Genomic DNA, 16,216 nt, shown 5'->3' with positions numbered 1-16,216 from the left:
ATATCACGTTCATTTCCCAGTGCATTCCTGCACACTCTCCCTCCCAGAAAGGCATCCTTTATGGAAAAAAAAAATAAAGAGGGGGAAAATTTTCAGCAAAACTAACCAATATAATGAACAAGTCTGATTCGGTGTTCCAAAACTTACCTGTGTAAGCAAGAGGGGAGTGGTGTGACTCATTTTTAAGGAGCATAAAAGTGGAACAGACACATTTTAACCAAGGGAGGGCAACTACACCTTGGAAAAATAATCCCCACTGGCTAGAATGCTAGAAACAGTGTACTATGGCATGATGCCTAGTTGTTTATCACATTATGTATCTTTTAATAAAAAATAGCATGGAGCTTTAAAGGGAACAGGCAGCAGAAAATGTCTAATTTTCTAAGTTATTTCATAATTCATGCTTAGAGAGTAGTTGTTTGATAAAGTGATAGGTTCAATTTATAGGAATATTTGTAATTCTTGTTTCATTTATCATTATCAAATGAGATAATATTTGTAAAGTGCTTATTAGCACAGATCCTGGCACATTTAAGGTGCTTGATCAGTGTCTATACTCTTCCTTCCTCCCACTTTTTCATGTTTCAGTAGAAAGGTCAGTAGTCAGGAGAAAATTTAATAATAGTAACTTCTTTCCATCTATCTATCTATCTATCTATCTATCTATCTATCTATCTATCTATCTATCTATCTATCTATCCATCTATCTATCCATCCATCCATCTCCCTTATATACACATATGTTTATAAACGTACAAATATGTACACACATATCCATGTGTGCATATGAGTGTACATGTATGTATGTTTTTCCCTTAACTTTTAGAAAAAGTTTTCCTGATAACAACCCTGAAAATCCCTGTTCTGGGTATGAGAAATTGCAGTTCAGAGGGGTAAATGACTTACCCACAGTTATCCAACTAGGAAGGTCAGGACAAGTCAACTTTTCTAGACTTAGACGCCTTCTTTTTACATACTTGAGGCAGCTAAACGGCACAGTAGCTAGAGTTTTCACCTCTCTATGCTTTTTTTTTTTTTTTTTTTTTTTTATAAAGGATGGCTCCCTGGGAAGCAGAATGTGCAGAAATACATTGCAAAAATGCAGGTGACATAAAAGCCAAATTGAGCCATAAAAGTTTATTCCAAAATAAAATGATAAGAAACTACAGAACTTTCCTTATCACCATGTTTAAGTATATATGTCTATATCTATATCTATATCTATCTATCATTTATTTATCTATCTATCTATCTATCTATCTATCTATCTATCTATCTATCTATCTATCTATATGTAATCAGGAAAATCTGGTTTGGAAACCTGCCTCAGATACTTCTATACTAGCTGAGTGTCCCTGGGCAAGTCATTTAAGCCGTCTCAGCCTTAGTTTCCTTATCTGTAAAATGGGGAGATAAAGTATGTTTTGTAAAACTCACAGTGCTATAAAAATGTAATTAGCTATACTTCTAGCTAAACTTGACTCCTTGCTGCTGTACAAATAAATCCTACTCTTCTCTCTACCTGTGACTAGATTGAGTTGCTTCAGCCCCACTGTCCCCACCGGAGGACTTCACAGATGACTTCTCTTATAACTATTATAACTTCTGTCTCTAGGGTCCTTTAGAACACACCCTGACAAGTAGTCAGCCAAGGTTTGCTTGACTCTCTAGAGAGAAAACCCACTACTTTCCATTTCAGTTTGGAAGGGAAGCCCACTCCAATTTGAGAAGTAAATTGACAAGAAGTTTTTCCTTATATTGACACGACTTTTATCTTTCTACAACTTCTGCCATGCCCTCTGTGGCCCTGGGGAACAAGTGGGGAACCCTTTCATATGTTAGTTCTTCAGGCAGTGGAAGGGAGCTATCCTTCATACTCATCTCTGGGCTCCACAGTCCTGACTGCCCTCTGGGGGGGGGCAGTTCAGCACTGCGCTTCCTTAAATGGGGTGCCCAGAACCCCAGTAAAATCTGTTCAACTGCTGCAAATCTGAAAATCATTCAAAGTTTCTAGCTATATGTCATCATTCTCCTTCAAAATCTCACACTACTTTTTACTTGTTCCATTACCACAATCTAAGAGGTATTTATACTCACTGGTGAACCTAATCCACCTACCTAGCGTGTGAGTTCCTTAGAGGCAGGATTTACACACACACACACGATACACACACACATGCATATACATATATGTGCACATGAATGTATGTATGGATAGATACGTATACGTGCATGTGTGTATGTGTGTGTATATATATTCCTCTCTTCATAAGTTTATAGTACTTGGCCATAGTGTTCTACAGTAGTTAGATAATAGCTATTTCTTGAATTAAATCAAATTAAGGACTGAAGCACCTTTTTAGTTTAAAGACAATGCTATATTGTTACACATGCACAAAATAACAAAAAATGAAATGAAAAAAGCAACGCAAGATGTGCTATGCACTGAGTATACAAAAATAAAAGTGTGAAGATTATACACACATACATATACACATATATGTATGTATATACACACATATATCTATATACACATGCATGTATATGTGTACATGTGTACATATACTCATGTACATACACACCTATGTATATATGGGAGCTGTGATGAGGGCAAGATCTCATGGATTTAGAGCTAAAAGGGGACCACAAACATCCCTGAGTCAAGACTTCTCATATTACAGATGCGGAATATGAGGCCAAGAGAGATAAAGGGATTTGCTCAAGGTTCCGCAAGTAATAAACAAGAGAGTCAGGATTGGGAGGGTTATTAAAGGCATTGTGAGTATAGGGTGGCTGAATGTCCTACTGTACCCAGTTTAAAAAATAAGTAGTATTGGTTTAATTAACATTTCCAAAGCAAGAGACTAACTTGAGAGGAGGTAGGAGGCAGGGCAGAAGTATAGCTACCCTTTTTAACATTTTTTTTTAAAAAGAAATCCTTGACTAATGTTGGTATTTAATTTTTATTATGTACTTAGTGACTGGCCCATCAAATGATACTTTTTCAGCCTCAGTAGCTCCTAACAACTGTTTAGTTAAGGCACGGTGCATTTGCTCTATATGTCAATAGAACAATGAAGTCACGGATCCTTGAAATGCTGAAATGCGCATGAAAACAGTGGCAAACGTATTATTAATCTGACAACAGTATCGCCAGTGGAGGGAAATTAGAAAATATTCTGAAAAAATAAAAGACTGAGAAGTTTTTCCCAAAGTTTGCCAAGTGTAACACACAGCCTTTTCCATACTACACTTTTCCAAGGCCCTCCTACTCCAATCATAACATAGTAAAGAAAAAAAAAAAGAAAGTAATATCACGGAGTGCAAGAAGGCACACAGAACAACACGCAGCCCAAATGAGGGAGAACTGGGTGTCTGTGAAGGTGTCAGACTAAGATTTTGAGACTGACTTCCTTGCTTAATAGAGTGTACAGTTATAAGTATTCCCAGACTGCCCCATTAAAAAAAGTATTAATTTGACTACCCTAAGGGTAAGAAAGGAATTCATTCAGTCCTTGGTCTGTCTTTTTAGATCAACAGCAAAGGTGTTACACGTGCTATTTATTGGTTTTTATGATGTAGTGACACATTCCCCAGAAATCTGACTAAAATCCCTTTCACTTGCTTCATGAAGTCAAAGAGTAATTACCACATTTTGGATCGCCCATTTTCCTTTTTGGGTATAGTTAGTTTTGTCTGTATTTTCTGGAAATGATGGTTTTCTTTCTTTCTTTTTTTTTCAATTAAAGCAGCTGAACTTACTAATTTTTTTGGGCAGTGCTAGTTCCTTTTTTCTCTAATTCCTTCAGCTCTGCTAATTTCCAGTTTTCTTTTCCTGGGCTGCTGTTGCTTCCCACTCCCCCCTTCCCCAAGCTTCCTGATTTAATTCCCCTTCTTTAAGAACACCCCTAAGAACTACCAAGCCTTGGCTCACACAGAATGGATAATAGTACTGCATGGTCCCATAAGGGGGGCTTGAGGCCTAGAATTTCTACAGATGGTATCGCTATGTCATCATAAAGAGCCTGGGTTGTATTAACACTGCCCAGGAGGTAAACATTTCAGTTCTCTATTTTTAACCCCTCTAAACATCCATTCTCTGCCAAAGTTGGATGCTTGCTTGGGGTGGAGCTGGGCCTTCCAAATTTTATAATTTTACTACCACATATGCTGTATGCTGCTTAGAACTTCTTTCTCCCAATGTTCCCTGTAGTTGCTTCTCAGATGGCATTAACACGATTACTTTTTTGCTATAGAAAAGTGAAATTGTATACTGGGCACAAATGTATGTATTTCCATCTACCCACCCTAATTCTTTCTTTTGAAATAACCAGTGTTGACAGTGGGCTCTGACCTGAATTGTGACCAGCCTAGAGTACAATGTTGTAGAAGGAGGAAAGTTTCTCTTTTAAAGGAACAACTTAATTAAAGGCCAGATGCTACTGGATATTTCTCTTCCACCAAAAAACACCTTTTTCCATTTCTGTTCTATATTCCCTACAAAAAGGGCCAAATGAAATCTTAAAATGTTTTATTTTTTATAATAAATAGTACCACTAATAACTCATAAGCTCTACTTATAACTACCATATAGAGTAGTATATACATGTATATATATGTGTGCATGTATATATCCACATCTATATCTACATCTATCTATATATAGATATACTTATAACTCTATTATATAGACATAGTATTTCCCACAAGTGCAGCAAATGATTTTTTGACAAAAGTAGATTTCAGGGAAACATTTGTAGAAGCAACTATGGTCTATCAGTGGGGAAAAGGCTCATAAAGTTGTTGAAATTTTTGTAATTTCCAGAATCTTTTAACATTTTAAAAACTTATTTTAAATCAATGCCTATAATACTAATGTATAACAACTAAAAAGAGGGTAATATCTATTCTTTCACTCATTCTTTCAGCAAATTTAATAAATATTCAATGCCACTTAATTCTTTTTCTCTTTTTTGGCTATCTCATGCTTGGTTTTAGATTTAAAAAAACCTGAATAACTATGCACAAGGGAAAAAATTAGTTTTGTCTTCTTTTTGAGTTGTAGAGAATTGTCCATTAAAGTCTTAATAAGCTTGACAATTTAGACCTGAATGGAATCTCAAGGGCCAACACATCCAGTTAGCTTATGAAGGCTACCTGGTCTATGCACAAAGGTGTGGAGGAGTATCTAAGTGGAGAGGATGCCCATATCAACAAAGTCAGAGACAAAGTACAGTCAGTGTCTTGGAGGATGTACCTTAAAACCTCTATTTAAAAAAGTGAAAAAAGTAAAAATTTAGAAAAAATGAAGGGAAGACTAGGAGGGAACAAAATTATGGAAGTCTTAACCACCACAAGGAAATACAAGACAAAAATAAAAATAATCCTATAAAAAAAGAACAAATTTATAAAAGATTGAACCATCATGGCTGATTTTTGAAGTTATCTTCCAGGGAGACAAAGCAGGACCTTCCATAAGAAATCCCACCTTGCCACTATCTACTGCTACAGAATTCTGGGCAGGACAAACATAGTATTGATCCACTATATCAATGAACATGTTCTTAGGATCACTTTCCTGGGACAAAGATGCATAGAGTGGACTTCCCTTTTACCTGGTGAATCAATTATTTTCTTCAATGTTTAGCCTAAAAGTCACCTCCTATATAAGGCATTTCTTAATCCCATCTTCAGTTTCTTGTGAGCCCCTCACTAAATTATATTTATTTTTGCATACATTTTGTATATTCTTATATATGATCATTGTTTCTACTTTGACATAATGTGAGCTACTTGCTGGCAAAGATGGTCGTATGTTTGTCTCTGGTATCCCTAGAGTTTAGTACAAAATGCTTGGTACTTAATCAGCACTTAACAAATACTTGTTGATTGAGTGAGTGATTGAAAAGAGGAGGGTTTCTTTATTGACCATTTTCCTTTTTGTTTGCTTACTACCTAAGAGTACAAGGTTCAGCTACCCGCAGCTTAATACATATATTCATCAGGCATGGAGCTCCCATTTGGGGACACCCAGGCTCCAGCTACTTCCCCACCAATTACTGACATTTTTATGAGTCCCTAGAACTACTGGGAGATTTCCACAAGTGTAAAATGTCTATGTCAAGTACTGAGTTCCGCCCACTTTAGTCAATTGCATAGCCATTGCCTTTACACTGAAAAAGGTTTCAGAAGGCTATGGAATGCATTTCTGTGAATCCATACCTCACAGATGACTTTTTGATTTTTAAAAAATCTGATACATTGTATCTAGTGATCTCAAGAAAAAAATCACATCAGTGGATAATTTTTCAAAAACTATTAGAAAAATGATGATAATACTTGTCCCAGGACAGAAGGAAATTTCACAAAAACACATGTAATTGACCAACATTTAAGTGTGCCTTGCTGCTCTGGAGGAGCTACCTACCTTGCCTGGTGTACTCGTCCGCTTCTCTGTGAACCAAATCCTTTACCCTGTTCCCATAGAGCAGACGAGATGAATCATGATCAAAAGCCTTCAGGGTTTCACTGGAACTGTACGACTTCTGAGTAGGAACCCTGCACTCCTCATTGTCGGCTGAAGAATTTGTGTAACGTCGTTGTTCCTTGTCTCGCCTACTCTTTGTCAAGGAGCAATAAGGTCTGCGTTCCTTTACATCCATACTTCATTCCTTCTGTGGGCTCATCAGTCCCGCTTATTGCAAACTCTCTTCAACATTCAATTGGCACTTGCCTCTGAAGGAAAAAAAAATTAAAAATGTACATCAATGTTATATGTTTATAGATAGAATATTTTTTTACACTAACTTTTATATTAATACAATTGCAAGTTACCTGAAGGACAATGGAAAAATTTGTGGTGAGTGTAAATAAGCTGTATTACATTACAAATGGATGGCATGGATCTGAGAAATAGGAAAAAAACCCAAAAGAAAAACAAAACTACTATGGGAGAAGAGAGCTGGCTGAGCCTCCAGGGAGGTTTGAGTGCAGGTCTCACTTCCCACACATACTGGGTGCATGACTTCAGGCTGAATCTTTTAGGGCTCTGGACAGTTCTCTAAGACAGGGGCTCTTTTTTTTTTTAATTATTTATTTTTAGTTTACAACATTCAGGTCCACAAACTTTTGAGTTGCAAATTTTCTCCCCCACCCCCAAGATGGCATACAATCTGATATAGGCTGTACATATACATTCATATTAAACTTACTTTCACATTAGTTATTTTGCAAAGAATTATAATCAATAGAATGAACCATGAGAAAGAAGAAACAAAACAAAAAAGATAGAGTAAATTGTATACTTCAATCTGCATTCAGACTCTGGATGTGGATAGCATTTTTCATCATGAATCTTTTGCAGTTGTAAGACATGGGGTTCTTAACCATTTTTAAAAATATTCTAGACCTCTTTGCCAGTCTAATAAAGCCTTATGGATTCTTTCTCACAATATTTTCAATGCTTAAGATTAAAAAAGGAAATCAACTATACTGAAATACAACATAAAATTTTTTTGTTTTTATTTTTTTAAGTTCACGGTCAACCTATGTTGGTAAAGGTTAATTCATCTTGGAGTTCCCTATCCCTGTCTTTATCTTTGTGTATCACAAAGGTCTGTACTCCGGAGGATATGGACAAGTCACACAGTGAGAGACAAATATAACAAAGAGATAACCCAAGCATTACACTGGTATTCCCAAAATATTAAAAAAAAAAAAAAAAAAAAAGAACCATAGAACAGCCTCCTACTCTCTCCAATTTCCCTAGAATCACTCCTGAGCTCTTTAGGAGTTCAGCTCCAAAAGGAGGTTTTACCTGATCTCCCAACTCTTCATTCCTCCCTCCAAAATGATCTGTTTTAGCTTTATATATCCTAATATGTGTCCACATACCTCCTCCAATAAAGTATGAGCTCTTTGAGTGCAGGATTTACTTCATTTTTGTCTTCATATCATCGACACTTAAGTGCCTAGCCTATAATGGGCACTTAATAAATCCTCACCACAAATGCATTTTAATTAGCCAACTATACACTTACATTTTTTACCATTCCATACTGTCTTTGTACAGAAAAAGTCTTGTTTCCTTCTCTGGAGGTTTATTTTCCTTCAGGGAGCTCAAATCCCCTAAAATTCTTAATTTTTGTGAGCATTTCAGTACAAAAAGGTCTGTGTCTGATGAAGCAAATTCATAGCTTCTGTTAAGCGGAATGAGAGTTGCATGTCTAATATGCTATCTTATTTTTATAGTTTCATGAATCAAAACTTTTATCTTAAGCTCAAATTTCACTAAGGAATATCTCACTAAGGAATCATATCATATTATACATAATGTGACCCCCTGATAAAGGTTTCTGAGTCCTTAGTAATGGGAATACTTCCTCTTTCGGCTTTAGAAATTAACTCTGGTGGGTTTTGAGTTCCAAATTCTTTCCTTTTCTCCAGCCCCAATCCTAGCCACTGAGAATTATATGGGTGAAATTATATGGGTGAAATCATGCAAAACATTTCCATATAAGTCATGTTGCAAAAAAAAAAAATTATACTTCAGTTTTAACTCAGAGTTCGTCAGTTCTCTCAATGGAGGTAGACACATTATATGTTGTCTTCAGAATTGTCTTGGATCACTGTGTTGCTCTGAGTAGCTAAGTTTGCCATAGTTGATTATCCTTACCACAGTGCTGTTACTGTGTACAATAATTTTGTCCTGCTCACTTCCCTCTGCATCAATTCATATAGGTCTTCCCAGGTTTTTCCGAAACCATCCCCCTCATCATTTCTTGTAACAGTACTCTATCATAATCATGCTACAACTTGTCCAGCCATTCCCTGACAGGCATCCCCTCAATTTCCAATTCTTTGCATCACAAAAAGAGTTGCTATAAATATTTTTGTACTACCAGGTTATTTTCTTTTCTCTTTGAGCTCTTTAGGATATAGATCTAATAATGGCATTGCTGGGTCAAAGGGTATGCATTTTTATATTCCTTTGGGTACAGTTTCAAATTGTTCTCCAGAAAGGTTGGACCAGTTCCCAACTCTACCAATAATACATTACTGTCCCAATTTTCCCATCTCCCTTCCAGCATTTGACATTTTCCTTTTCTGTCATATTAGCTGATCTGATAAGTATTAGGTGATATCAGAGTTGTTTTAATATGCATTTCTCTAACCAGTTGTGATTTAGAAAATTTTTTTGATATGACTACAGACAGTTTTGATTTCTTCTGAGAAAGTGCCTCTTCATATCCTTTGATCATTTATCAACTGGCCTTCCCTAATTCTTGATCAATTGTTTTTACCCCAAGTGAAATAATTCTTAGATATGGTTCTGTGTAGCATCCTCTCCATTCACAAATATGCCACCTTCCCCTTCCTCAAGAAATCTTAACTTTTTATGGGTTTGTTTGTTTTTTCAACAAGAGAAGTTAGCAGACAAACTCTTTTTTCAGAGTGGACTCTTCTGTGCCAAATGAGGGAATACTTGTAAAGTACTTAGCACAGGACCTAGCAGATAGTAGGTGCTCAATAAATCCTTGTCTCAATCCTACCTAACTGCGCTCTCACATTCTACTATTCTGTCTCTGGATCAGTGTTACCTCTGCATATCATCCTGTGGGTACCACTCTTTTGGGGATCTGAACCATGCCAGTTAGTGGTGAAATAACTAGAGTGGGACCACTAGGGATTTTTTTCTGGGGACTAAAATTTGTAGGGTGCTGACAACGTTTCTACTCTTTCAGCAAGTATAAACAAATGAATTTAGCACACAAATAATCCATTAAAAATAAATAATCCATTAGAATAGGAAGCTGCCTCACCCCAGGCGAGCTGTTCCTCAGCCTAGGTAGCCTTCATATTCAGAGTTGTCACACACACACACACACACACACACACACACACACACACACACACACACACACACACACACACACTGTCCTGGTTCCCTCTCCAGTATGAGTCTTATGACTCAGAAGTCCAAGGTGGCTCCCCAAAGTCTCAAAGTTTCCCAAATGAATTGGTTTTTAAAATTGATTTAATGGATTTCTCTGCCTTCTCTGAAGATGTTAGGGACCATTAATACACACACACACACACACACACACACACACACACACATACACACACACATACACATACACACATATACACACATATATGTATGTATATGTATACAAGTATATGCATATCTATGTATATATAGATATACATGCTCATACTATACACACAGATGCATACATGTTTATACATAATACTGCATATGTTGTCAGGCTTAGCTTATGTATTCAGTCAATTTGCTGATCTGATTTTGCTCTTTTAAAAAAAATCTTTTCTTTCTTTCTCTTTCTCTTCATTCTTTCCTTTCTCCCTAGACTTTGTGTTGCCACCTTGCCCAGGCCGGAAGTATAGGGATTACTCACAGGCCAATCTCATCACTTACTGAGGTAGGTTTGCTCCTCCTTAGGTAACTGGGTGGATTCCAGCTCCCAAAGGGCCATAAAACTAATGCTATTTGGTATAGAAACTCCACTGGTACAGGTTGCAGCAACTAAAAACTCTTGTCCTTGAGATCTGTTAGACTACAGCTTCTTGGCAGGGAGGAGTATAGATCTGTACCACTACACTCGGCTTTTTAAATTTTTTCTTACGAGAAAGAGGTTTCTGCATAAGACAGGGGAAGCAATATATTTGGAAATGAAGGTGATCAAAAGATTTCAATAAAATTTTTTCAAGAGTTTGAGAGTACCTTTAATGTTGCTGGCCAATGCTGCATTTTTACGGTGATTGATCTGGGCACCAGAATTGCTAGTTTTAAGTTTGCTAGTTAAATATGGCAATAGTCAATGCCGGGGGTGGTGTGGGCAGTTTGGCACTAGGACCCAGCCTCCATCCACCATTACAACAGCAGTCACATAGACTGAAGAAGCCCCCCATTCTCATTCTCTCCACACTTCTTAAATCTAGGCTTGTCCTAGAGGCAACCCCAACTCTCTGTGATTCTAGCCCCAAACCACCTGCAACCTCATGCACTAAATCACAGTCTTAAATTCTGCATTACTGACACATGTTCTCTCTGCCTCAGATGAAAAGTCTCCAGTGCCATTCCATTAACACTCCACTGATACTCCATTTCTAGAAGGTAGATTAGTGAATATGCTAAGGGAAGTTCTAAGGGACATGCATGCATGTATGAGAACTTAACCCTTCTCCTTCATTGATATTTGCAGATCCAACACAATAAGTACACCTAAAAAAAAAAGATTCAACATCTTATGAAAGATCTAAGGTGTATAGTGTTCACTTTAGGGACAATTAAAATTTCATATCCATGCAAATCCCATGTAAAGTTGTCCTGGCTTTGCAATAACTATAAACAGCCCCTATTGCAAAATCCTCACTATTCTACTGTCACTGATGGTCACTGACATCATCACGCAGTCAATCAGCATTTATTAAACAGCTACTATGCGCCAGACCCTGTGCTAAAGACTGAGGATAAAAATAAAGGCAAAGAGAAGACAGTACTCTCAAGGAGCTCACATTCCTTTTTAGCATCGTTCCCATACAAGTGACTGCCCCTTTGCTATGTCTTTTCCTAATATATTTCCCTATAACTGCTGATGTTAGGTGGGAAGCATGCTTGCCTGACCTGCAGGACTTTCCTGTCTTTATTCTTTTTCACTTTGCATATTTTATTACAAGTGTCCTTGAAGGTTCCATCCTCAACCCTCTTCTCTTTTTTTTCAATAGTTTGGATGTGTGAGTCTGGATTTCTCTTCTATTTACATAATTCAGTAATCTTCTCTGAGCAAATTATTTCCCAATCTACTTTGCCACCTGGCCTTCTTTGCTGAATCTGGGTTCTTATCTCTGTCACTTTTATTCAAATGTCTTGCCTCCATCTAAAAATAGAATAGTTTAATTTTCTTCTCAATCAAATATCTATACCACTCTTTCCCATATTTCCAAACATGCACTCAAGGAGTATCTCTAATTTCCCTTTTCCTCTCTCACTCACATCCCTTTTCCTCATCATTTTACCAAATCCCATTTCTTTCCTGTTGTACTTGCAGGTAGCCATTGATAGAAAACCTTTCTGGTAGAAATCATTACAAGGTTCCAGAGCCCACTTTTTGCACAGACCTTCACACCACCTCATACAAGATGCATACTCTCCCAAAGTATGTTTCTTCAGTCATTTTTAGTTGTGTCCATTTTGGGGTTTTATTGGTCAAGATACAGGAGTGGTTTGCCATTTCGTTTGGCAGCTCATTTTGTAGATGAGGAAACTGAGGCAAACTGTTAAGTGACTTGCCCAGGGTCACACAGCTAGTAAGTATCTGAGGCCAGATTTGAACTCAGGAAGAGAGGTCTTCCTGAGTCGGGGTCTAGCATTCCATCTATTGTGCTACCTAATGGTCTCCCTCACTCTGCAATGTATATTGTCTGTCAAGCAAAAATTAATTAATTAATTAATTAATTTAAAAAGAGAACTATCTTTTTACATGCGTTTATATGTTTGCTACTGAATTTCACTAGGTATGAGCAACACTTGCTGATACCTCATCTGCATTATTGAACCCCTTTTTAATCTGCTCTGCAAGCCTTCTTGCTTCAAGTCACCCCCAGTCATTACTGTGTCAAACATATTTTTTATTAATTAAATTATTTGTTTTCAGTTTTCTACAATTCCTTTCATATATCTTAGTTTTTTCCCCTCTCTCTCCCCTCTCCCTCCCCGAGACAGTGTGCAATCTTATATAAGTTCTACACCTACATTCTTATTATATACATTTTCACCTTAGTCATCAAACATTTTTTTAAAAAATTTTCTTAACACCTTGCTTCTTTTTAAAATGCTTCCAATAGTTTTTCTAGATGCCTCCATTTTTTCAGTCTTTGGCTTTCCTATCATATTAAAATAGTTTTGAACCTCCACCATTATCTTCAAATGTTATGGGGACAGTGAATGTCTTTGTATTAGATAATTAAAATGACAATTCACAGACAAAGATGCTCACTCTCAATCCATTCTTTCACTCTTTTTGTTCAAACTTGTTCACATTTGTTTGGTTCAAACAAAGGTTGCTTCTGACTTATTTATCCATTAGGGTTTTATAAACATATTTGATTTCAAGCACACTAATTAACCAACAGTCTAAGACAGTCTTAAGCCCTCTGGAAGAAAAAAGATACATAAATCTAATAAATGATCCTCAAGGACTATTTAATTGACAAATCAAATGTGAGTCAAAGCTGAAAAGTGATAGATGTAGGGTTTGAAGTTTTTTTTTTTTCTGAAAAAGTCTTATTTCTTGAGCGAATATGGATTTTAAAATAATTTTCATTGCATTTTATAAACACACATTTAATTGGTATTCTTATGTTTTAAAATTTGACATTTTGGGAAAGTTGAAGGATTTTTTTCATGTTTATATTTTTGACTTTTCTAATGGAAACACTGGCGATACTAGAGATAGAAATTTCTCAGACATTTTAATACTGTGGCTTACTTTGTTTCAACCTATGAATATAAAAGGTTTTCTTTCTACTACATAGTTTTACAATCTGGAAAATGAAATAAACACTTACTTCTATAACATGATAATGTAAAATTATATTATCATAATTAAAGGTTTCAATTTCTACTCTTTTTGTTTTTTTCAAACATGGCTTATAAAGAAATGCAAATTGAGCTTCTAAGAAATGAGTAGTGAAATAGGGATTCCTGTGTTAGTAGAAAATCCTGTGTTAGTGCAAATTGTAAAGGTCTTTGTCACCAAACACCTGAGGTTTTCATCATTCTTGAAAGCTATCCAAAGTGCCATGAGAAATCGAAAACACTGCTCTACCATCAAAGACAAAAACAATTTGATCTTAAAGAAAAGTCTTCAAGGATTTGCAGTTCTTCTTCATAATAATAAAAAGTCCTTTGCATCAGGAATTTCATTATTACCCAGAGTTCAAACTCTTCAAAGATTTAATCTACACTATAATGTTTGCAAGTAGCGATATGCTTCTCAGACAAGTCAATGAATTCAATACGACTTCAAAAGGCAGTTTTCTGGGTTATCTACTACAGCTCCTCTCTAAGAATGAGAAGGTTGGAAAAAGCAGGCTGCTTAAGTAAATTGGTGAAGTATTTTGAAGATAATGACACTGTCATAAGCAAGGATAGGGAGAATTCTGTTCATATGGTACATATAGCAATGAAGGAAAGCCACTTTAGCAATCTGACACTATCTAGAGGCTGGTTAATTTGGCCAATTCCTCAGAAACAATCCCCATCACAGATAGATGTAGCACAGAACAACCTGAAACATACTGTGACGTGTGCTTGTTCTTGGACAGCAAATACTGTTTAACTTCAGTTTACGTTTTGTGACAAAAGCAAAGAAATTCATTATTTTCCAAAGTTTCTTGTGAAGAATTTTTAAGTGGTTTTGTTGTTTGAGCTTTGTCTGACAGCTCCCCAGCACAAAGCTTTGCACATAGTGTGCACTTGGTACATGCTTTTTGAATTGAATTGCTGCATCCAGTCAGCCATTCATTCTCAAATGTTTATTAAGTTCTGTGTACAAGGCACCTTGCTGAGGATCCAAAAAATGCCCAGTTGTTACCTTCAGAAGACCATGAACTAGTCCAATGAAACTGTCCACAAAATTTCAGAACCATTTGTTTCATGTTCCCCCTTTTTAAAGAAGACTTTTTTTTCTCTCTCAAGGAAATACAAAAAAACTAAAACACAAGTGCCTACAACTCAAGTAAATACATAATTCATTATATGAACCTGAGAATCAACATAATCCAAGGCGGTTAGATAAATGAGGATTGCAGTTCAGCCATATTATAATATGGAAACTTCGCCCTTTATAACCACTCTTTCTCTAATTTCAGCTCCATGCAGTTCTCTTAAAAGAGAAATTTTGGAAAATAATCCATCTCTAAATCAAGAGACTGTTTTAAGCCTTTTCCGATGTCTATATTTACTTGGTAGTTACATAATAAAAAAATTAAGATCTGAAAATCAGAAAAATGGATTTTCAAAGTCAATAACTTAAAGTAATTTAAAAAGCCCATTAGTCAAATTTCGTAATTGTTTTCATCCCTCTTTCTTTCCTGCAACATGAGTCATATGACCACATGGGAATTACTCGAATGCTCTCAAGAACAGATTACCCTTTGGCTCTTTAGTATAGGTTGAAAAAGCTCACACAAAATAATAAACACTGTACAGCAAAATAGTGTCGTTTATCTGACACATAAATCTGATAAAAGATTTAAGTTGAGATAATGTTCCTTGTAAACAATATTGCAGAAACTTTTGACTTTAGTTACTAGCAATTTATGTCTTGTTTTATAGACCAATATTTATGATTTATTACCACTTAGCTTAATTAACAGAACATACATATTTTCTATCCTAAAAACTATTTCTAAGTCTTTCGTTTAATGAAGAGGAATTTTAATGTCAATTGAACACAAGAGGAAATCAAAGGTCATTACTGATTTAAGAGAAATTTTGGAGCAGAGGAAGCAAATTTACAAATCAAGGATGGGATATGAGGGAGTGTGAAAATGAAATGAAATTATGGGATTTTTTTCACATTATGGGGCAACTTTATGACTGAAATGGGTAATTTTGAGCTTCCTATTAAAGAACACGAGGAAAAATATATCTGGGACGTTTATAGGAAAAAGGTTAAGGTATAGAATAAAAAGTGTCAAGTAAAAAAAGGAAATAGGGAGTTAAAATACAACAACTAAAATTCATGCTTACTGGGAAAGGTATGGGTATAGAGAAAAAGAAGCAGAACAAGGTCAAATGAAGAAGTTGAAGAGGTTAAAGCAAATTATGGTACATTCTGCAAACATCAAAAAAATTAAAAGATCAATAATAAATTAAAGGAATAATAAAATATAGTGATGATGCCCAAATGCTTTTACTAAGAATAGCAAATAGATAAAAATTAGGATAATAAAGATAAAAGTAACATTAAATAGAATACTGGCATGAAATGGAAAATAGGAAATTTTAAGACTGGAAAACAAATTTAAAATTGGATAACATATTAGTAAGAGAAAAAATACTGAAATACTTACTTTTTCCCAAATATTTATTTTGAAAAGATTTATCTTTGAAAAAAAAAGAAAGGAAATCTAACACCTTTCTTAAGAAGAAAAAGTTGATGAGGTTAATCCGTTAGTAATAAAA

General features: G+C 35.7%; 1 protein-coding gene across 5 annotated transcripts in view; it reads right to left on the bottom strand.

Annotated features, from left to right (window-relative positions):
• TENM3 (teneurin transmembrane protein 3) overlaps positions 1-16,216 on the bottom strand; it is a 3,393,579-nt gene that overhangs the window by 590,443 nt on the left and 2,786,920 nt on the right. For all 5 annotated transcript variants that reach the window (XM_072622672.1, XM_072622671.1, XM_072622669.1 and 2 more), the window contains one exon: positions 6,428-6,735. In XM_072622672.1, coding sequence (XP_072478773.1) covers positions 6,428-6,662 — 235 coding nt within the window. In that variant the 5' untranslated portion in view covers positions 6,663-6,735. The remainder of the gene's footprint in view (positions 1-6,427; positions 6,736-16,216) is intronic.

The sequence above is a fragment of the Notamacropus eugenii genome, chromosome 7, assembly GCF_028372415.1.
Source record: "Notamacropus eugenii isolate mMacEug1 chromosome 7, mMacEug1.pri_v2, whole genome shotgun sequence".
Lineage (NCBI taxonomy): Eukaryota > Metazoa > Chordata > Mammalia > Diprotodontia > Macropodidae > Notamacropus > Notamacropus eugenii.
This window is presented reverse-complemented; position numbering and strand designations above follow the sequence as displayed.